Source organism: Passer domesticus, chromosome 1 (assembly GCF_036417665.1).
Source record: "Passer domesticus isolate bPasDom1 chromosome 1, bPasDom1.hap1, whole genome shotgun sequence".
NCBI lineage: Eukaryota > Metazoa > Chordata > Aves > Passeriformes > Passeridae > Passer > Passer domesticus.
The window spans coordinates 47,676,254-47,699,965 of record NC_087474.1 but is presented as its reverse complement, the minus strand read 5'-3'; the positions used below and the strand labels follow the sequence as shown (position 1 = coordinate 47,699,965).

Below are 23,712 nucleotides of genomic sequence, written 5' to 3'. Positions count from 1 at the left end.
CTGCACCATCCGAATTCTGATTTGTTTGCAGGATTGGGAAAGAATGGTGCTGCATACTAAAATATGTGTAGGCTTTTCATCCTGGCTAGTTCAACCCTTGGTCTTGAAAAGCAGATTATTATCTATTGAGTAAGAATTGTATTTGTATTTTGGCAGTATGTTAAAATAGAGCCTTAGCAAAGAGATACCAGTTGCCCTTGCCTGAGAAGTAATATTGATTTCAAGAAGAAATTTTGTCTTCTTGTTACAAAAGATTGTAATATTGACATAACAGAAACAGAAAAATTGAACATAATATAGGGGAGATTTTTCCTTTCATTTGAAGGACAGCACTGCAAAAAAAAAAAAAATCTTTATAGTTATTAGGCTGTAAAAGCATGTGGCAAAATACTCTCAGCTTTTATACTATATTTACCTCCCATGACAGCTTTCCAAAACCACTGTCTTAGGCCTGGGAATCCTGCTACTATTTTCCTTGGAGACCTAAGGAACCTGACATGTATGGAGCATTTCTAGTTTTTATGTTAATTTTTTCATGTTGCTGAGCTCACAAGTAAAGCCATGACTTTTACTAGGTATTATTGAATACCTAGTAAAAGTTGAGAGTGTGGTGGGGACAATATACCTCAGCAAGTTTCAGAGACCACATTTTCTCCTTTTCTTTTGATGGTGCTTTCTGTGGAATCTTCCCTTGCAAAGAGAATAATGAAATCATAAGTCCAGCACACTATTAAAAGATGCTGGGTTTTATTCTGTAATGAGATCTCAGAGGCCCAGGACACCATTCCTGCTCTCCCTTGGGAAGAAAAATAAGCTGCAGCTGCAGCAGCTTGGCTGGCTGCTGTGGGCTGGGAAGCTGTCAGAGGAGTTGGAGATAGAGCAATAGGTTTCCAGTAATTTTGGCCCTTTAGACAAAATAGTATCTGTGCCCATAAAGAGAAGTTATCCTTCCAGGGAAGTGTCCTGAAAGACATTTCAAAGCCTGCAGCATAGAAATGGGGTTTTGGGAAGAGGGTAGATTTGGAACACATTTAAGAGTGAAATCTAAAATAAAGTGAATGTTTTCTGGGTTAGAGTATGTGGGATAATAAACATTTTCTGGTCACTTTTACTGTGACTGCTGGAATGCTGTGAGGGTTATTTCATTGCTTCAGGACATCAAGTCACAAACAGGTGATGGGACAGGGAGAGGTATTGCTGTTTCTTGTAAATAAAGACAACAGGCTATAGCAATGAATGCTGCCTCCTTCCCAATTTGCAGAAGAGGGGCATTATCCCTCCCCTGCTCAGAGGTAAAGTTTAGCAGAATAGTTCTGTTTTTTTGGTAAAGTAGAATTTGAGGAATGCTGCAAATATTCCTTTATTTAAAGTGAAAAACACGAATCTGAAATGTATAGACAAGAAAAAGAAAGGGGGGGACCGCATTCCTTGTTACAGTTTCCATATCAAAGTTGTTGTTGAAGAAACAAAAATGCTCTCATTGGTTTCCCTTGCTTGAAGTAATCTCTTTATGCCTTGTGTTTCTATAAAGTGCTGTAGAAAAAAATTATAATTACACTGTATGAAACTAATTCTTCTATGCTGAATTAAGTTTGAAATAATGTTGAATCCATATTTCCATTAGCAAGCAATGAAAAAGATATTAAGACTAACATACAATCAGTTCAATTCCTGCAAATGTTTCTACAGAAGCATGGTGCTGCAGAGCTATAAATAAATGGAAGTTATAGCCTGAAATGTGCTGTAGTCTCTGTACTACCTAAGATTTCAATTCAAGAAAAGTGTTTTTTCTTCTAATTATTAGATTAGAACTACAGAAGGGGGCAGGTTCAAAGAGGTACCAAGCTCTTTTTTCCCATATGTTTTAGAAAATTAGGAAAATGAGTTTCATCACTTTTGCATTTTCTCCAAGGCCCCATCTGTAGAGAAAGCATTTAGCTCACTTACTTCTTAAGTATCAGTCTGAGTATAGGTGTTTTATATCCTTTCAGTTACGGTGTCACTGGGCCATTTTTCATCCAGAGCCTGTAAATACAGAAAAACTCCAGAAATGGCCAACTTCCACTAAAAAGTTACTCACAGACTCATTCTGTGAGCATGCCATATGCCTGAGGTCCTCAGGTTATACAATAATGGGTATCATAGAAATAGGATAGATACTCATTATCACTTCCCAAGGGAGTGTTTTGGATTAAATAAGTTAAAAATTCCCACCAGACAGAAAGTCTTTGTTAAATGTGTTTTATATTTTGCAGATGAGCTCATTACACATAACTGCTGATAAACTTCTTTTGATCCGTGACAAGATATAACTGCTTTGGCCTTGTCATTAATTCAGGACACACAGATGTGCTTACCAGTGTGTCAGAATGGGAGGACGGTAATAATTGGAGGCAGGTAGAATTTATTAAACTTTCCCCAGTAATATGAGAAAAGCCTGGCACATGGCTCTCCATAGCACTGCCCAGGGATGTGTGCTCTTCAAAGGACACCCCCTGAAGTACAGCTTGACTCTGAAGCCAGTCTTCATCTATGCTAGTACGTCAGAGGGCAGAATTTAGCCCAAAGTGTCTTAAAATAATTTTTCAATGCTTTACATTAGTAAAACCCCACTGAGGGTTAAGACTTTGTCATCACGGTTTTTCTGTGCTCTTTTTCCAATGCTGCTCTGAGCCATGGGAAGAGCATGGCTTTTTCTGTGAGATTGACCTGCTGTGATCAGTGAACAAGTGTGCCCAGCAACTTGATTCCCTCGCGGAAGGGGTGCTGCAGGTGGTGATTGCAGTGTCCCCATCCCATTCTGGGTGTTAGCAGAGCTAAACCACAGCAGCTCTTGGGTCCCTTTGCCCACCGTGCTGAAGCCATGCAGTAGGTGTGCCGTAGGTCCATAGCCTGCAGCTTGCTTCAGTGCCTACAGCCTGGAAGCAGGAGGCACTTATTTTCCAGCTTCCACCCAAGAGGTAGCATCTAAATTGTGACCCTCTGAGCCAGACTTTGTTCCAGAGCCAATTTGTAAATGCTTTGTATGTCAGCTTTAGCTGGGAAGTCCCAACCTCTCTCACCATTGTAACATTATCTTCCAAAGAGCCAATGAAAATACAGCTTTGATGTGTTTCTTTTGGTGCTCAGATGCCATTGCATGTGAGGTATTATCCTGAAAACCACATTATCACAATAACTCAGGGCCTTTGGGCATCTGATGTTGCCAATTGCTTTCACTTCTTGCTGGTATGTAATTTATCACCAGTGTGGCCTACCCTGCTAATATGCACCCTTTGTGGGCAGAGGCGAAGCTAATATACTTTCAAAGTGTATTTGAATTGCTTCCATAAATCACAGCTGTCACTGTGAGCAGTTTTATCACTTGCCAGAACAATATGTTATGCTCATGCTTTATAGCCTTGGTACTATTTTGAACTTATATTTGTCTAAATTGTAATGCATCATAACTTATTTTATCAAACAAATTTGAGCAGCCCCAGGTTTTTTTATTATTATTCTGTTTTTACATGGAAACACTGTAAAGAAGAGAATTTTTATGGGACATGCTTTATAGTTGTAATTATTACTTTTTATTAGTTATTAGCTCTAAGAACACTAGAAGTTTGCTTTCTATTTGTTAATTTTCATTCTTCTAAGAAGTTCATGCAGCTGGGGCAGCTTTGTTTTTGTAGCTCATCTCCTCTCTTACTCTGCTGTGTAGCAGGAAGAGCAGCTACATGGCAGTCATGAGCCATGGAGTTGGAGATGGGTAGGAGGAGCCTCATTGCCTCATAGATTTTATTTGCTATCTGTGCAGAATATCCACCAAGTTAATCAATTGTGTGGATTTAAAATAAAAAGCCTTGTGAAATCCAGAAGGCAATTGCAGGCGAGCCATCCTACCTGAGGATGTTGTAGCAGGGCGGTCATGAGTAGTAGGCATAATTAGTGCCTTCATCTGGGAGTGCTTCCCCTGAGCCATAAAAAGCAGCTGGGAGCATGAGCAGCATGAGCACTCAGAGCTGTGCCTGGCTCAGGTGTGGCCTGGGGAGTGGGACAGTTGTGCCTCAGCATCCAGAGCCCCTCACCTGTACAAGGACCAGCTATGCCCACACTGCCTGCCCTGTCCCAGGTGTGCGGAGCCGGGCTGCTCCCATCTGTCAGCTCAGCCTCCTCACCAGGCTGGGTCCTGCTAACATCACTGCAAACTCTGCACAGATGCAAACTCATCCATCATGTTTGTCTTCTTCTGCCATAGTTGTAGATCTCTTTGTGAGTGTGACCTGTGACTGGTTTAGGACTTCACCGCAATAAGAGACTCTACTCAGCTCTTCTTTCTTGGGGATGCTCTGACATTAAATGCACTGTTTCCAGAACAGTAAAATATCTCCTTTTTTACAGCCATGCCTAAAATACCAGTGAATATTTATGAACCAATTTGCATGGCTTCTCCTGTGATGGGAAAAAAAAAGTGTGGGTTTCTTTTTCTTTAATTGATGCAATAGCTCATTCCAGAATATGAGAACAAGGTCTATAAAGTAGTCAGTTTTATAATTAGAAAATTATTTATTTGCAGCAGATATATTTGCTAAAATGTGAGGATTGCAGTTCTCTGTTTTTTAATGTGAAAAAAATATGCTAATTGTTTAAAATTGAGCAGTATCTCTAATGGAATTTTTTTAGGTGTAGATCAAGTTTCTTGTCACGAGCAGTAGTCTAAAGGTATGACTTAGGTTTGTCCTTTTACAGAAGTTAGTGTTTATTCTCAAGGTTTGCACTCAGAATGAGCAGTAGTTGCTAAAGAACATTCTGCAGATGTATTTGCAGATCCTGTGATTTTCTCTTTTCAGAAATTTTAGCTACACAAACATTTTCAGCAAATTGGCTAGGCACATCAGCTACCACTTCAGAAATGCATGTTGTAAATTTTACATGAAGAGACATTTTTGGCAGCTGCTTTGTGGTTTGACTTTGAGCAATCCCAGAAAGGATATGTGAAATCAGTTACTCCATCCAGACCATGTAAGCAAGAAACAAGTATTTTAGCCTAGGGATGATTTGGAGGATGGTACTGTATTAAATGCAATGATTGCTCATGGAGGAATTAATATATAATGAATATATTCTTCTGCCCATATACATAGATTGTTTCATAGGATCAGAGGAACTAAGGGTGGAGGATACTCCTGATATATGTGAAAAGCAAAAAGCACTAAGAAACCTGGTTTTCCCACAGAAAACATCTCTCCCACCTCAGCTGAGTCTGGGGAGCTGTCAGATGTCTTTAGCAAGCATTATAAAGCCTCTGTAAACCCTTCCAGTTTAATTTGAAAGCATCAATTTGTATTGCTTTGCTGACAAATTTCTGATTCACCGACCTGTAGTTAAGATATTGCTCTGGCAGCTGACTCTTACTATGCCCTCTTCCTCACCTTCCTGCCAGTATTGACAGACTTAGAGCTCTGGGAATGTGGCCCTACTCCTTGCAGGCACTGCCAGGAAAAAAAAAACAGATCTTTTTTTTGGGGTCAAAGAAGCATTCTTCATCTAACTGAAAATTTTGCAAAGCTCTGTGTGTAACTCTTAGCTAATTCAGCACTTAAAGGTCTCTCCTTGTTATAGATTATATTGAAGATCAGATATTTTTCCATTGACTTTATCAATTGAATATATAGCACTTTTCAGCACTGCTGGATTTCAAAATGTTTTATGAAAATGCCACCCCTCAAAACTTTATTTTACAGATGAGAAAACTAATAAGCAGAAAGAAGAAGTAATGCACTCAGAGTGTACTAGGTCCCAGGCAAGAAAAAAGCTATCAAAATTTATGATGTATGCAAGGAAAAAGTTCTGCTGCTGCTGGCTCTCAAATCTACCTTGACAACACACCCAGGCTGATTTTCAGTATTTATGCTGAGTTGAAGGCTCCATATGTTTATGGTCTTTATTGTGTATTTGCCATCACTCTGATTGCTTAGCTGGCATCCATCAGGAATTCACACTTTGCAAATACTTTTGGCCATGAAGATTGTAAACACAGCCTTGCTGGGGTTGCAAAATATTAAGTGTGCTGTGTGACAGCAAATGTGCCGTGGCAGGTCTGCCCCAGTGATTTCTGAGGGCGGACATCACCCTGGAGAGACCCACAGCAGACAAAGCACAAAAATTCAGAAAACTTTCCTACATTTAAATTTATGCTATGCTTTGGGGGATTTTTGCTAATGAAAGTAAATTTTGCATCATTTATAGTTGCACAGTTGCAGATACCTTGAGAGGAGATAAGGGGATCAGGACTGATCCTGTGGGTTTTTCATAAAAGAGGTCTGCATAAAATGCTCTTGCTTGGAAGATCAGTCTTCTCAGGCTGTTGCACTGGTTGAGTTAACCAACAACCTCTTCTGCAGCAATAACACTGGACCAGCTATAGTGGGCATTTTCCAGCTAATGTTCTGTGCAGTGAAAGCTGGGGATGGAGGGGAGGTTTTGGTTCATGTAGCTGAATTGAGCCATGTTCTGGCTGGACATTATGACATCTGGTGACCAGGGGCCTGATTCCAAGCTTTCCCAAGCCTGAAGAAAGACTGCCCCTAGCACAAGTGAGGCAGGGGTTGAGGGAGTGATGCCTGCCCCTTTCCCAAGCACTGCTGTCAGCTTGTTGTCCAACTTGGTAGAAGCTTGGGAATCAATGCAGAAAATAAGTGATGTCTTCTAACTAAAGTCAGCTTCATCCTCCCTCTCCTTTTCTCTTTCTTCAGCTCTCTTTGAGCCAAGATTTCTTGGCACAGCTGTTCAGGAAAGCTTGCTGCTGAGTGTCATTTCAATTAAATTCTTTTGTGAATTATGCAAGGAATTTGTGACTCCAGGTGTTAATCCTCTTGTTTTCAAAAGTGACACTAAACTCTCAGTGGAAAAGACAAAGGTGAAAGTTTACACACGCAATGCATTCCCTGTTTTCTTTTTTTTGTTTCTTTATATTTTTTGGATGTTTATATTATTCTGCAAGGGTTGAAAATGCATTTGCCTGTGATGTGGAGATAGACAGGCTTTGTGAATTTAGCTGCCCGATTCACCAAAAGAGTATGTAAAACTGTATGAACACATTATTTTGCACGTTCCTTGGCCAATTGAAACAAAAACTCAAATTCCTCTGAACTGAGACTCATACCCCACACATCCTCTACACCCAAGGCAAACTAAAATACAAAACAAAATTGCCTATAGATACTAAAACAGGAAAAAAATGTTTTGGAAATTGGTAATGTTCTATTTAGGATGTCAAAGGGGAATGTTTTTGACTTTTCCAGACATTTTTTTCTTTTACTCACTTATTCCCTTCTTCGTAAGATGCACAGTTTGGCCACAGGGGAAGCTAACTGGGCACAGATGACCACACCTGTGGTGTCCACTCTTCGCCTCCTTCCAAGAAAAAGCTTTAGCTGGGAGATACAGCCCAGTTGTAGTGCAGTAATCAAATGTATTGCTTTTGTACCTATGTCAGAATTGCAATTAGTGTTTATATTTCTGCAATTATGTGGAATGGAGTGGATGCCCAAAACAGATTCTGATACTAAGTACTTACAAGCACTTTACAGGTCTTTTACTTCATACTTCAAGGGCTAAAGGGAAGGGAGGGTCTCGATGATAGCAATTGCTTTAGCAAAGGCTTCACCCAGTTACATTAAGGCACTTTTAATCAAGAAAGACAGGAAATGTAAACTAGTGTCTGCAGTAAACTAAATAGAAGGGTTGGTAATTGCAAGGCAAACATGAGTGGGAGCTCCCTGTGTCTGTGTCACAGAAGTGAAGTAAGGTAAACTCATCCCTGATTGCTATTTGGTTTATTAGTTGCCAGTATCTCTTAGTACATAGCCACTGCTTGGTCTGATGGCTCTTTCATACAGGCACATACAAGTGCAAGGGCCATGCATTAATGCAGGTTCAGTCCCACCTTGCTCCATTTTTTCTCTTGTAGGTTGAGCAGTGGTTGTGCAGAAGGATTTGAGAAATTAATTTGTTTCATATGTTATAGAACTGAATTTTATTGGAACAGGACCTCTCTTTCCTTAATTTCATTGCTACCTGCCTGGTCAAGTTTTTCAGAAACCTTTTAAAGCAATGATAAGAATATAGTGTGAATAAATGTGCTTGTATCTTTCCCACTGGATCTTCAAGATCTTCAAGATATTGAGCTCCCTGGTCCAGACATGTATTCAAGCCTGAAAATCATTGCTCTGAAATCAAGAAATTACCTTATATGCTTGAAAGTTGCACAAATTCTCAAGGGCTGTGCTGTATAGGGGCTGGAATAACATAGTGGTGTTGCAGGCAAGTGCTTCTAATATGGTACAGAGCTGGTTAAGGTTCATTGCTAACCCCAGTAGTCTTTGGATTGCATTCTGCATGGGTACACTTGGAAAAGATGAGATTTTTGCAGTTGGACCCATATGGGCAGACATATGCTCCATCAAAGTCCTGTTGGCTTCAGTACCGTCCCTGCGTCTGTTTGCATCGAGCTGGGGGCTGTAATCTGCAGCTTGCTGTGTCCTTATGTTATAGGTAAACAAACAAACTCATGGCTTTCTGTCTGTGACTTGGTACCTTTTGGTGTATGCAGAAGCCATGGGAAGGAAAAGTGCCATCAGGCAGTGGCTGTGTCTTTGTTGCAGGCAGTATTTACAGTTGATGTTGTGTTAATGAAAACTCTTCCCGAGGCTGAGACACAAAACAAAACCCAGCTTGCAAAGGTGAAAAAGCAGGGTTTGTTAGTGATATAGTGCTAGCAGTCATTTACCCCAGTCTGCCCACAGTAAAATGGAACACAGTGCAATGAACAATATCATCAGAACACTGCAGTCTTCTTCCAATAGAGAGGATGTGGGCAGGGCAGGAACCTGTACATGGAGTTGTGTGGAAAAAAAACAGCTTGGCAGAGGCAGCCCAAGCCCAGGGACCGTCCATCTCCACAACCCTGCTGGTGAGCAGCAGCCTGCCCAAGCAGTCCCTGCTCAGAATAGGGGTCTGAGCACTCCACACATATTTTGGTGTAGTGCCAGAAGAGTATTGTGTGGTTCTCCTTTTCTCTGGGTAAATTATTTCCCTTGGGTCCTTGTTTTTCTACCTGCAGTTGTCTTTTCTCTTCAGGAATGCATCGTTTTTGCTGTGTGACTATTCCTTGAAGTTTGCACAATATCTGGCATATGGAGGTTCACTCTGAGCTTGTGCTTGTAGATATTTTATCACTATCAAGAGCTGATGCCAAGATAACAAGCTGATATCAAGAGCAAAGTTATAGACAGATTAAAACACAGGACTTAACAATTTTTTTTTACTCTGACCTGCCATTATTTATTAGGGGTCAGTCCAGAAAATCAAACCAGAAGAGATGAATCTGCTGAAATTCAGTGAATCTGAATGCCAGTGGTTTGCAGCTGGCATGGAAAATCTGATCCTGCTCGTCTGTATTTGTGCTTTTTTTGAATCATACTGAATTTTGTTTTGGTGGTTAGCTGTCCCATCGCACAGTTCCTTAGGGATTTACTAAAAAAATATCAATAGATATTTTATATAACTGTTATTCATATCCATGAACTGTTTTATGTAATACAATGCATAGACACAGGTACATATGGGCAGTATTACAGCTGCTCTTCATCTAATGAGCATGTCATATGCCAAAGGGTTCTGTAAACACTAATGGGTTCTCACATTGGTGTTTTAGTTGGACATTAGCTGTTCAAAAACCTCCTAAAGAGGAGTTACAGCAGACCTCATCAATCTAACTCTCTGTGTCTACAGTAAGGGCTAGTACCAGATTTGCATCTGTTTCGGTCTTTAAGCCATAAATCTCCCTTAAGAGCATCTTACATTTTCTCCAAAATTATCTGTCTGCCTGCCCATAGGTCTCAATTGACTCTTCTTAAGGTTGTTGGGATGGGTGGGCAGGAGCTGAGTGCAGGATTATTCCTGGATGATCCTTAGCACTATTTTGGACCTCCCTGGTGATGTGAGAACTGTGCACCAGCTTGCAATACATGCCTCCAGTGGCTTAGTTCTGTCAGGATGAGAAGGTTTCACCCTTCTCAGAATAATGTAGTATCCTCCCAGGTCCTGTAGTACCCTCCCTGCAGGCACCTCAGCTGGCTTTGGACATCTGCAACACTCCAGTGTAAACCCTTGCTTGTGGTACTGGCCAAGGAGAAACTCTGTCTGAAGCTCGTTTCTCTAAAGCTGTTGAGCCTGTCATTTGCTAGCTGGGTTACTTTTTTTTTACTTTTTTTTTTTTTTTCTTCTTTCTTGGTCTCCAGTAAAATGTAGAAGCCTCAGATTACAAAAACAGCTGCACATGCTTTGGGTTAATGCATTTAAGTAAGGCTCCAGGGCCTGGGCAAGTGCCAAGATCCTGGATCAGCTGCTTTACCGGAATTAGGCTGCTGTAATGGAGCCCTGCATTATTGTGTTGCAATTATTTTGGATTGCAGCTGGCTGTTCCCTGTGTTTTTTTACTGAAGTGAAATAAAAGGATTTGTCTTAAAAATAGAATTTTCTATTCAGAATCTTTCAGAAGCTTAGAGTTATGTACCACGTCTGTAGGATGTGCCCCTCTGTTTATCTTTAGATTTATCTTGAAGGAGAAGAGCAAGAAATATTTGTCATAGTTTTTGAAGAGCAGGAAGAGTGCTAAAAGGTCTCAAAACATAAAATGAATGTGTATTGGAAAGGAAATAAAATAAGTGATTAAAGTGTCATATATTTACATGGGTTTAGGTTTTCAGAAAGAACAGGTTTATTTTAGCATCAAGCCACTTACTAGTAGCAAGTTCTTCTTAAAGCTGTCCCTATAATTTGAAAATCCTTTGTATAGAGAAGTAAAGGAATGGATACAGTTTTTAATGTGATGAAAAACATTTCTCCAGCCTCGAGTCTCCTGTATTTGTATCCATTCAAGCTCTTTTTGATGCCTGTTTATATACATTTCTTGTCAAATAACAGCTCTCTCAGGTTCTCCAATTGGTAGCAAAAGTAAACTGAATGCAGTAATTTATCTTTGAACTGTTCAACTGTGCCCTTCTTCATGTTCTCGTTAATAATGCCAGGTCTCCCAGGAGCACTCTCACACAATTTTATCACATAAGCTTTTTGTTTGACCTTACCTGCTGTTCCCCTGGAATATAAGGGGGACAAAAAAACCCAAAATGCCAGCCTGCCTTAATTAAAATTTTAGTCTCAGAAGATGTTACAGTGTGTGATTTCATTAGGTATATAATGAAAGTATTTAATCATACCTCTTACTTGTCTGGGCCTTTTTACTCAGTAGTGAAGTCACAGAGTTTTAAACCAACTCTGTTCAGGTGTGGAAAGGTAACTGAGGGGTGGATATGCATCTTTAAGTGATTCATAAATTCAATTTACCCAGGATTTTGCATGTTTGCCCTAAAGGTGGTTGCTTGGATGATGAAGTAGAAGGCACTAAATAAAAGTTCAGCACTCTTTGCAAAAACATTTTTTCACCCATGGGACAGTGAATATGCATATAAATGTTTTTTGAAAGATAATGCTATTCCTCATTTCCAGGTTGGAACTTAGCATCATAGAAAAAAGGTAAAAGAATATCTATTCTTTTAAGGTAATGGATATTTCTTTGACATGTAAGAAGTGCTAAATCTTACGTTGTGACATGTGGTGTAACTTCCATCATTTCTCATTGCCATAATCTAAATCACCCCAACAGAAGGCTTTCTACCTCCCAGATGAACTCATTTGTTTTATGCAGTGACTATTCTCAAGGAAAAGTCTATACAAAAAGCAGTCTTGGCTTTTGTAAAAATGTACCTTTTTTAGTTTATATAGGAAAAGCAGAGTTAAAAAGTATGTTTTTGAGGCTCTGAACCTGCACATCTTTTGGACCAGGAGGATTTGGTTTGCTAGGAAAATTGTGTTATTTCCCTAATGTTTTTTTAATCCCATTTTGTTAGCAGTGGAGAACTGCTCCCAGTTGGCATCATTGTCTTTAGTAGCACGTGAAACTATCAGTGCTTCAGATGCTCTGTGCTTTGGGCTTCTTCCAGCCCCTGGAGGTGAAAAAAAAGTAAAATCAAGATTCATAGAGCTTTTTGAGGAAGAATAAAGCAAGTGGACAAGGAGGGGCAGTTCACCTGGGAAGAGGAACTTGCTATGTGGGTGATTTCAGAGCCATTATCCACAAATAAAAAATAAAAATTAAAAAAAACCAAACAAAAACAAACAAAAACCCCCAAAACAAACCAACCAAACCAACAAAAACAAAACCAAAAAAACCCTAGTGTACCAGTGTAGCATATTTTCATCAGTAGTTTTTACTGAAGCCAACAAATAGGTTGGTCTGGAATAATTCAAAATTGCAGGAAATTTGCCAGTTTTATTTCTTATTCTGAAGCTGGCTGAAGACATTTTTGCCCTATTGCTTTCATGGGATTAGTAGCTTTGTAGGCCAGAGAGAGGAAAAGGTAGGGGGAAGACAGTCCAACTTCTTCTATCCAGGATTTGTGTTCTTTCTCTTGTGAATATAAATCTTACTGGCTCATATCTTTGATGCATATACATCTTGTTGAGTTTCTTAATGCAGCAGAATACAGCTCTTTGTGTTTGAGTCTGACAACAAATGCGGCTTTTGGTCTGGGAAGCATGAATGTGTTTTCTGCAAAGCTATGGCAAATTTAGGGACTCGGATCTGTGGTTCTGGCAGCAATTATGTTTCAAGACTCAAAGTTCAACATCCTGCAGTTTTATAACCTCAGCTCTGCAGAGAATTATTTGAGTCACTGTCATTGTAATCGCTTTAGGAATACAGGAATACATTTGCTGCATTATGTGTTTCCAGTGAATGTAGCTGGAGTGCCATTAGCTAAAAATTGTTTTGATCTCAAAAACGTGAAAGAATCAATGCCTCTAGTTTAAAATTTTGAAAACAAATCTAACATAATAACCTGTGGTTCCCCTGCAAGCTGTACTGTTGGAGTGGGATGTACTTGTACCTGAAATGAAAGAAGCCAAACTTGTGTTAAAAGGCTCCTCTTGTTTTTGGAGGGTCTGAGCTTGCCAAGTGCTGTGGGCAAAATGAGTCTGTGTGCTGCTGTGGTTTTTGACATGTGCTGTTTTATGCGCTGCCTCGTACCTCCATACCTTTTCTGTTGCTTCTTAAGACTTCCTTATTTCAGGCATAGGTATTCTTGTTTGGCTTTTCCCCCCTTTGTATGTGTGTGAAAACTAAGTAAAATAATTGCATGGTCTTGTGTTTTGAGGGGAAAGGAATGGAATTTTAGCATTCAGCTATTATGTACTTGTCCTTCTGGCTTGCATGGTGTCCAGTTCACACCCAGAAATTATCTGTGATGTTTTCAAGTAGAATATAAAGCTGAAATATCTTACTAGGTCAAGACTATTTTTTTGTGTATTCCAGAGAGAAAGCACAGTAGGATAGACTGGGTCTAATGGATAGACCAACTGCAGCTGATTTGCTTTGCAGTGTGCTTTGCACAAAATTGTTTATGAAGTGGTTTGAATTTTAGCTGCACAAGATGCAGTTTAAATCTTCAGACTCACACAGAAAATAACACCAGGAGGGAGACCTTAATTAATGTGCCTTCTGTCTGAGTCTTCCAAACTGCAGACACTTAGGGGTGAGGCTAAAATAAAAATTTGCTTACATTTATAGATTAATTTTACGTTCCATGACAGTTCAGTCCATCATTTTCAGTGAAAAACTTGCCAGATAATGCTCAACTGCATAACAAAATAAAAAACAACCCCAAACCTTTTCCTCGGGTGGTTGGGCACCCAATTCTAACACATCACACCTGAACATGAGAAGCCAGCAAGAGCACAATGCCTTGGAGCTGCACTCCTCTAGAGGAAGCAGTGCGTAGGGGTGGTTTACAATGTCAACATAGGAGGCGAAACACCAACAACATACTGGTTGCAGTCCAGTACTTGAGTATCTCATGCAAAGTCAGGAGGGACTGATGGACCACTGGAACAAGAAGGGCTTTGTTCTGGCCACCAAAAACACTTGCCTGGAATTCCTGCTCTCACTCATGCTCATTATGTGGCTCCCACAACTTGGCCAACTGTCCTATGCAAGATTCCTCAATTAGGCTGGCTTTCCTCCTGTTTTACAGGTAACCTTTAGGGTCTATTTGAGAATCCAAAGGTTCTTTGGGCTGCTTAGGGGTGTGGTTTAGTGGTGGATGTACTCTAACACTAGTTAGAGCAATGGCTGGACTTGATGATTTTAGAGGTCTTTTCCACCCTAAGCAATTCTATGATTCAATTCTGTAATTCCATTCTGTGACTCTAAGACAGTGTTCAATCTTGCTGAACATCTTGCTTCAGTTTTTTCCTCCTTCCAGTTTTGCAAATACTTTGGGATGGACCAGCTCAGAGCTTTTGGTAAAAAAGGAGGTTGTCAAAAACTTTACCAAATGTATTGTCTATGAGTGGTAGTTCTACAATGACATTTTTTCTTCTCTGATTATAACTTAATCATGGACATTGTAAATTTGTATTTTTAGAAAGTAGAAGCCACATCTATCCACTTTAATACTTTGCCCATAGCTTATTTTAAAAAGTAAAGGAGAACGTAGCCTAGTAAAATTGTGGGAATAGATATCAACCATATTCTTCAGTCTACAAAGTCTACTGAGCACTACTCCAGCCCAGGTAAAGTAAACTAAAATAGACCAGAAATATCCCTCTGAATACCCACTGTACACAGGTGAACTCTGCCTGTGGAATGAACTGGGTGGCATTGCCAGCCTGTGATTAAAGGGAGGAGAGGCTGGGGACAGGATCCTGTCTCACATGCAAAAGATCAGTCCTTTTGCTTGGGAGGCACTAAATATGTTAAGAGCTAACTGGCTAACATTTTCTTAAGTGTTTAAAATCTGGAATGTGTCATTTAATGGTCTGACTAATACTGGACCATGAGCATATTCTGATAATTTTTATTACCAGAACTACTTATTAAACTGATTAATACCTTCTATCAAGATGTCCATCCTCATTTTAGAGGTTTTAAGTGATACAAAAGTTCTTCCACTCTCAGTAAATTTCCTTCTTGTTAATTATAAGTCTGATGAAACTTTGAATTTTTTTTCTAATCCGAAATTTCTAGGTTTATCTTCCAGACATGTAATTTTATTATACCATTTTCTTGTCTGTTCAAGAACTATTGTTACATTTTAACCCCAGCCAACAACTCAGCTCCATGCAGCTGCTTACTTGTTCTCCCCAGCTGCACAGAGAAGAGAATCAGAAAATTAAAAATGAGCAAACTCATGGTTTGAGATAAAGACAGTTTAATAGGGAAGCCAAAAGCTGTGTGTGCAAACAAAACAAAAAACAAAGAAACCATTCACCACTTCCCATGGGCAGACAGGTGTTCAGCCACCCCCAGGAAAGCAGGGCTCCTTCACACCTAAGAGTTATTCAGGGAGAAAAATGCCCACTCTGAGCATTTCCCACTCCCTTCTTACCTCAGCTTTATATGCTGAGCATGTCATATGGCATGGGAAATTCCTTTGTTCACCTGTGTCTCCTCCTGAATTCTTTGTTCACTCCCAGCCTCCTTGCTGATGGGATGGTGTGAGAAGCAGAAAGTCTGAGTAAGCACCACTCAGCAGTAACTAAAATATCCCTGAATTATCAACTCTCTTTTCAGCACAAATCCAAAACTTCCTCTCATACTAGCTACTAGAAAGGAAATTATTTCTACCCTGGCCAAAACCAGTGCATCTATTTGCAGGTACTTCTTTTTCTTTTGAATAAGTTGAGCAGAGTGAGCTCATTAAGCCTTTCAGAAAGAGGTGTGCTTCCTGACCACAAGGACCATGTTTTCAGCTTGGTTTTCAGCTCTTACAAGTTTTGGGGAGCCTTCTGCAAATGTAAGCAACTTCTGTGTGCAGAATTTGCTGTTAAAATATATTCAAGGGCTTCACAGAGTCCACACCAAGAGTTGGTGCTTATTCTCCTTGGCTTTTTCATGTGAGCTCAAATTCAGTCTCTTCCCAGTGCTCCTGGCAGTTGCTGCAGGGGCTGAACTGGTCTACACTGGGGGAGGGAGGGGAAAGGAAAGGGAGGATGGCATAGGGCATCAGAAGGGCACTGCACTAATTGCTGAGCAGGCAGGAGCACACCCAGATTCTGTGCAGCATTCCACCCGGCCCAGTCGCCTCTGCTTGAAGTTTCTCTTTTAAGTTTCTTTTGGACTTTTCTTGCCTAAGCCATTGCAGTGTGTTTCTGAGGTACCTGAATTTTAGGTGGCACTACACTGAGTAATGCAGAAAGGGAGCAGGTGAGCTCTCAAATCATGTTGCATCAAAAGCACTATGAGTGGATGTGTTTGCATTGGCTGGGCGTGGGTGCAAGGAGTCTGTTCAAATGGAAAGAGTACAATAGGATTTGCAGTTCAGGGACTCTCCCCTGCACTCGTCAGACACTCTTTACCCACAGTGCTGATACACATGTTCCCAACATTGGTAACGCATGCTTCAAATCTGAAATGAGCAATGAAACAGTCCCTCCCACCATGAATGTGCCATTCATGAAGGATGTATGCTGAGGCCAGGAGAGCACCAGACACATTTTAATTGCAGCTCTGGGTGTAAAACTACTGGCAAAGGTGTAAAACTGCTGCATTTTGTCTTTTGAGCTGCATAGCCTCATTAAGAAAGTGAAACATTTGTGAGTCTTTCATGCAGTCTTTCTCCCCTGCAATGTTTAAGTTAGATGACTTTCAGCATGGTGAGGCAGGCTGTAAAGGTTCAGACAATTACCTTGATGATATGACGGCCTCTTCCATTTCAGCTGGAATCCAAGGCTCATCTTTCCTCTGAGGCATTTGTTGAAATTCTGTGCACGATTTGTTCCTCTGGTTGTTTAACAATGTCTCTCATGTTTGCCCTGATTTAAAAAATCCTCCTTTGTAGCAGAGATAACATAGAGCAGGATGATATAATTGCAGTAAAGAGGCCCTGGAGCTTGCAGTAATAGGATGGTTCATCTGATGTGTACTGCCATTAGAAAATAACCCACGTATGTATGTTCTCAGGGGACTGTAAAGAGGCTTTTAAGGATTACTCTTCATGTAGTATGAAAGCTAATGAGCAAAAGAGCAAGTGAAAAGAAAACTATTGCTGCATAAGCATGTTGCCACTTCCTGTTCTCACTTTTCTTACACTTGTGTAGCTCCAAAATGTCCACCTCTGCCCAGTAATGGTTTCTCATGCACTGCAGTCAGTTTCCAAGACTTTTGAGACTACAGTATTATTTCCATGTCGCTGAAAAGTAAATAGCACATGAAAAGCATGGTGTAGTTTAAGACTGTGCTGTGTGTGTACAAATTAAGTAATTTTGGTACAAATGGCAATCTCATAGTCTGTGCTTGAGGAAAAGAAAAAAAAATAAAGGATATAGTTTCACAAACAGTGCTAAAAGGTTGATATTAGTCTCAATTCTCCCACCTCCATTCTTTTTCCTGCTCAGATTGCAGAAACATACAAAGATATCCACATCCAGTAAACACTGGAGGACCTGTTTCAAATATTACATGGAGAATTTGGGCTGCAGTGATAAGAAATTCAGAACAGCTGGTTTCTGGTATTAACAACTTCTTGTTCAAATGGATTGCCACTTATACTGCCAATTGTTCTACTTTCATTTGTGCTGAAACAGAAGCCATATAGCAGAACAGGTATTGGCTTTTTTGTTTTGTCACAGCATTTTTTTTCTTGCTTATAAAGCTTGTAGATAAAAAAAATTATTCACTTTTTAATATTCTCTGCCTCCGCTGTAATGTTGGAATATACTTTTGTACTTTTGTACCTTGTCATGTTTTTAGGTTCAATAGAATGGACAAACCTACATCTTTCTTCATGTATTTAATATAATAAAGGGTCGGGCTTTGCTATCAGGTAAAATTAAGTGGATTTATTGAGGAAGATCTTGAAGAAGATGCTGGGTTTTGACTAAATGCTATACTGGGTTCTACAGCATGGTCTGGCATCCATAGCTTCATTTAATTCCAAACAGTACTGATGATTAAAAAAACAAAGTCCATGAATATTAAGTAAGGAAAGATGACAGCCGGCGTCTTTGCAAACATACATACAGGCCAGTAAACTTCTTAAACATCCCCATTTCTACTCACAAGTCAGGGCATTAAATATTCAAGAATGCCTCCTTCTGGACAAAGAAGGGACTTATTTTCTCGTAAATTCTTAGAGGATTCAGGACACAGCCTATTTGTTCCCATCTAATCAAATTGGAAGCATGTTAGAGTGCATGTGAAGTATTTGTATTGAGGCTTTTCTGTGTGGTCAGAGCATTGCAGAAGGCTTACACAAGGAGTGGGAAAAAGGTCTTATTCTCACTTTCAGGGATGTAACTGATGTACTCAGCAGGTTGGGGCAGGGATGAGGAGTGCACATGTCCTATGGTCAGGAGAAATTGCTAAAGGCCTTGAAGAGTGTTGGCATAAGATTGTTAAAATAATAATGCACAGTCCAGTGAACCTCAGCTCTTCAGCCTATTTCTTTTTCATATTTCTGCACTTAAAAGCTGGAGTGGTTATGTCATGTACTAAGCAGTGCTTCCCAGTACAGAGGAGATTTTCAGGTCTGGATGTTTATGTATGCATGTGTGTCATTTGAACTAGATGGTCTTTAAGGTCCCTTCCAACAAAACCCATTCTATGACTCTATGTTTTTGTAATATCCCCAGGAGATCAAGCCTATACATCCATCATACAGGTAGCTACTTCAACTTTTCCACGACTTTTTGTTTCAGTTTGATAGTCATATCTGTCACATTTGGAGAATATGGAACACAAAGCTGAGGTGAAGATAGAGCTGTGTATTTAAACACCCAGTAGGGCGTTTGCAGTAGTCTCAGAAAAGTAATGTTAATGCCATCATATCTACTAGAGATAACAGAAGGGCTGCTTTCTACTTGACCCCAGTGGTGTCTGTCTGTCTCTGCAGAGCACCAGTCTGCCACCCTGTGCTGGTGCATTACAATCCAGCTCTCTGAGCCCAAATCCAGTGTTGGGTTACATTCCATAAAAGTGTCACTTGATCCTTGGCTCACTATCCATCTATGGTTCTTTACACTTCTGGGATTTAACTTTAACAACTGGAGGTGAGAGGAGATGAATTTCGTGTTGCTGTTTCTGCTGTCAGTTGACACCCCTCTACTTAAACTTCTAGTCCTGCAAATACCAGAAGAGCAATACTAAATTTTTTATTTCTGTCCTTTATCCCCTCCCCCCCATAATTGGTGTACTGGAGCAGAAGAGAACTTGGAATTTTATTATTGCTGTATAAGCCTTCTGTAAACTCAGTTACAGCAGTTCTGATGTTGGTAATTTTTATGACTAAAAAATATGCTGACACAGTGTTTGGGCATAGGAAAAGAGCAAATCTGAATGTATAATAATCTGGTGAGTTTGGGCGATGTTTAATGCTATGTCCCAGCCAAGTTAATCACTCATGGAATTATTTTTTTTTAATATTGGTCAGTTGACTGGAGACATTAATCTCTGGAATAGCATCTTTAATGGAAAATACTTGACCAGAAATCTTAACATTTCCCTGAAGAACAGATTTAGAAGGAAAGCTATCAACTGACAATAGACCAGGAGAAACAGACATTTGTTACTTAATTTCTCTCACACAGTGAAGAAATATCCAGATGATGGTTTTCATTTTGTGTAGTATATTGAACAAGTTACTCATTAATATAAATTGAGTAGACATGACACAATTTTTTCATAGAAAGATGACACAGAGTTGCTCCTTCTGGTAGTTCTTTGTCTGAAATATGCTAATTGTAAAAACATCACTACAGAGTTAATAGTGCACTGCATAACTGCATGTTTAAAATATGAGTGCTAAAGAACACAGAATGTGTTAAGGAGAAATTATTCATAGATTTATAATACCGATATCTGGCCGCATTTTTCAAGGGCAGCATCTTCCTGCATATTCCTTTCCTTTCCTGCTTTTTCTGTGAAGTTCTTAATTGCTAAATATCACCATCACCCAACCAGCCCAGTTCCATCTGTCTAGGCTCATTCCCAGGCAAAATCGCATTGCTGCTGCACAAATTTTTTATTTGTGCTTGCCTTCCCATCCACACTGCTGCCTCATTAGCGGCTTGGCTCTCTAGATCATACAGTCTTTGCCTATTTCTCCATTAGTCCTAGAGCAGCCATCCCAGCAGAAAATCTGCAGTACTGTGATGACTTTGAACACAGAGTTAGTCACATGTTAAAACAGAAGCATCAGCTTCTCATACTTGTTTAGTGTTCCTATCGAGCAATGGGGAGAATAGTCCCTAATTTATTATTTTCCTGCTTTGACACACATGAAAATAGTACAGTGGATTATTACCCTTAATATGCTCTAATTGCATAAAAAACCTTGCAAGTGAGAGCCAGTGTGTATAGAGGTGTTCTTCTTGACTAAATAAAGGCTTCTCTGTTTATATTGAGCTAGGGAGCTGCATTACAAGGAAGGTAAGAGGGTAAGGTAAGAATTGCAACCTGAAAGAAATTGTCAGGTTAGGCCATAAAGGCCAAATGCTGATGTCCTTGAAGTTGTTGGTAGTTTTGCCTCTGAGGAAGTAGCCAAAAGACAGTAGCACCCTGTGTCTCTTCAGGGCTTTACATCCCTGTGCTGCAGTCAGACAGTCCTCCAGGTGGTCTCTGCCACAGTGTCAAAAAGCATAATGAAAGTGTGCTGCACACTCAAGTCAGCCTGCTAGGGGTGCCAGCTCATGGCACTTGTTTATTGCACTTCAGTTTTCATTTCCAGTAAATTTCTGCAGGAATGAGTAATTTTTTAACTAACGCAGATATAAATGATGGGATCATTTGCTGGACCTTGGAACTGTTGTAATTTTGCCCCTACAAGCAGCAGGGTATTTGAAGATGTCTTTCCTCTTCCAGGTTACCAGCCTGTCCTGCCGAACCAGCAGCAAGGGTTCCAGGGTCTCATGGGAATGCAGCAGCCGCCCCAAAGCCAGAACCTGATGAATAATCAACAGGGGAATCAGGTGCAAGGCATGATGGTGCAGTATCCAGCCATGTCGTCTTATCAGGTATTTAGGAGCTGTAAGGAAAGACTTTTTTCTTGGAGAATGCTTAATTGAATTAAGTTTTTGCATCACACAGTGCCCTTATAACTTCATTTGGGTAGTGTGTGGCAGGAAGCCTTCTGATGAATATGCTTCTAAGTCAGTTTCTTTGCTTCCTATTTACATGGTTTTAGTACTCCTGATATTCGTTCTGATTTCGGAATGCTTCAAATGAACTATTTATTACAGCCTGCAGTGAGGGTAATGTCACAAAGAACGAAGGGATTAGACTTCTTCCTGTGAAGAAAATTAATTAAAAAAAATATAAGAACATTGTTCATTTCTTCTCTTTTTTGCCAGTGCAGTACTGTTTCCTGTAATGAAGTTGAGGGCTTTGCCTGATCCAGTTAAAAATTACTCATCTGTGGAGACTCCTGCCAAGGATCTCACCATGTCTTCTATAACAAGCTGTAGCCAGATGGATTATTGTTTATTGGGTTCTGGGGAGAGGGAAGGCAGTGGCTTGATTTTTACCAAGTCCGTAAGTTACCCAGACTTATTTCCCAACTTTTATACCCAGTTTCCGTGAGTTATGCCAAGCGCATGTGAGAGGTGGCCTGTGCTTACACTTCCTGCTGGTCCCTCTGGAAAGTTAAGAAACTAAATGATATCTAATTCATTTTAATAGATTGCACTGAATGAGCAGCCATTCCCCTTTTCTCTCAGCTTCTTTGAAAACACTTCAGCGACGCAGATGGAAATGGGGGAATTGCTTATGGGTAAAATTTTCCCTTTACATCCTCAGAATTACTGTATCGAAAACATGTTTAAAAGGTTAATGATCAAGTTAAAGGTTTAGACCTTTTAGATGGCCTAGATATACCAGGCACTGATCCCAGTAATGCATATTCTACTAGATCATGACAGAGACAATTTCTAGGCCTAAAAGCAGAGGCAATTCTCTAAGACCTTCTGTAACAAAAAAAAACTCGGAGATGAGAACAATTCCAAGCAGCAGAAAATAGCACATTTTGGCAGAACATACAGTATACTCAAATTCAGCTAGAAGGAATATAGGGATACTGGGAGCCTACTTTAACTTGCTTAGTAATTGCTGTCTTTTTTTCCCTACGTCTTTCCATCTTCCTACCTAGGTGCCAATGACCCAGGGTTCTCAAGGATTGCCACAACAATCATATCAACAACCAATCATGCTACCTAATCAATCAGGTCAAGGAACACTTACAGCCACTGGAATGCCTGTCTACTGTAATGTCATACCTCCTGCCCCACAGAACAACCTCCGGTTGATTGCCCCACACTGCCCCTCCAATAACGTTCCAGTTATTTCTGCCAGCTGCAGGACAAACTGTGCAAGCATCAACAATGCAGGGTGGCAGGTCAAGTACTGACACTGTGGCTTAGATTTATGAGGATAGAGGTGCATTATTTGACAAATAAATCATGGCCTTCAAATGAAGAGGAACACAACAGAATAATCAGTTGAGGACACGAGTACTGACAATGCTCAAGTGATTTGCTGCTGGAAAAACCTGTAAAAAAAAAAGTAAAATAAATTTTGAAAAAAAAATGTTTGCTGGTTAATGGTGCATATTTTTGTCATGTCTGCTAGGTATGCCTTTATAGCTTAGCTAGTGACATGAATTCATTGAGGTAAGATTTTTTCCTACCACTGAACACCACTGTGTAGATTGTAATATCCCCGATTCGGATTAGTTTTGTACTTTGTGTTGAGTTTGTGAAGCTAAAAGTATTTAAAAATATAATAAAATCACATTGTACCAAAGCTGTAATGGAAATGAAAAAAAAAAAAGGAAAACAAAAAGAGAATTACTGAATGGAAGGAATAATTTATATACACTATAGAGTTTTTTTATGGATATATACTGTATTGTAGTGCTTAATCACAATAAAGCTATTTGACCTCATGAAGGAAGGTCATGTTTCTACCACCTGCTTGGTCTCCTCTGTTTCTGAGTGAATTTCCTTTAGTTTCTGCATTGTCTTTTTCAGGTGAAGCTAATGGGGGAATGGTGCTTAATGGTCTTAGAGGAGTTTGATGAGAAGGCAACACAGCTGTGTCTCAGCATGCAGTACCATAACAGCTAAGACAACTTTGGAATTGTAGCATAGAGACTCAGGAAGTATTCAGTGAATGTTGTACCAGTTCACCTTTAACTGAGTTTGCACTTTGCCAGTCCCTAGGGCAGGAATGTCATAAACACAATTCATCATTGCTGCAAGCCTCTACTAAGTCACACCTCTTCAGGAGACCATACAACAGTCATACATGAGAAGACATAGTTGTCCCATGATATTCCATGGATGGAAGATCAGTTAATACTGATGTAGCAGCCACACTACCCAGCAATCCTGCTACATAGGCATGCTCTACCCAATTATTGGTGCTCCCACTGTAAAACCATTTTGACAAAGGAAGATGACCCAAGTATCAGATCTGTCATTTTCAAGTAAGTGGGGATGAACAATGTATATGGCAGTTTGGCTTTTGAAACAGAGTGGTTTGCCAGAAAGTTTTAGAGCTATTTTCTGTTCCTGTGGTGTTTTTTTTTATTATTATGTCCATCTTCACTCAAATTC

At 39.9% G+C, this 23,712-nt stretch overlaps 1 protein-coding gene and 1 long non-coding RNA gene across 26 annotated transcripts in view; both read left to right on the top strand.

Moving 5' to 3' along the window:
• LOC135299679 (uncharacterized) overlaps positions 1-20,956 on the top strand; it is a 33,942-nt gene extending 12,986 nt beyond the window's left edge. Inside the window, exon 3 of the long non-coding RNA XR_010361632.1 lies at positions 2,256-20,956. This is a non-coding gene — a long non-coding RNA (uncharacterized LOC135299679). The remainder of the gene's footprint in view (positions 1-2,255) is intronic.
• The window catches only part of ARPP21 (cAMP regulated phosphoprotein 21), a 142,015-nt gene extending 118,955 nt beyond the window's left edge, over positions 1-23,060 (top strand). For all 25 annotated transcript variants that reach the window (XM_064418801.1, XM_064418848.1, XM_064418789.1 and 22 more), the window contains 2 exons: positions 20,963-21,114; positions 22,245-23,060. In XM_064418801.1, coding sequence (XP_064274871.1) covers positions 20,963-21,114; positions 22,245-22,502 — 410 coding nt within the window. In that variant the 3' untranslated portion in view covers positions 22,503-23,060. The remainder of the gene's footprint in view (positions 1-20,962; positions 21,115-22,244) is intronic.
• The last annotated feature ends 652 nt before the right edge of the window (positions 23,061-23,712 follow it).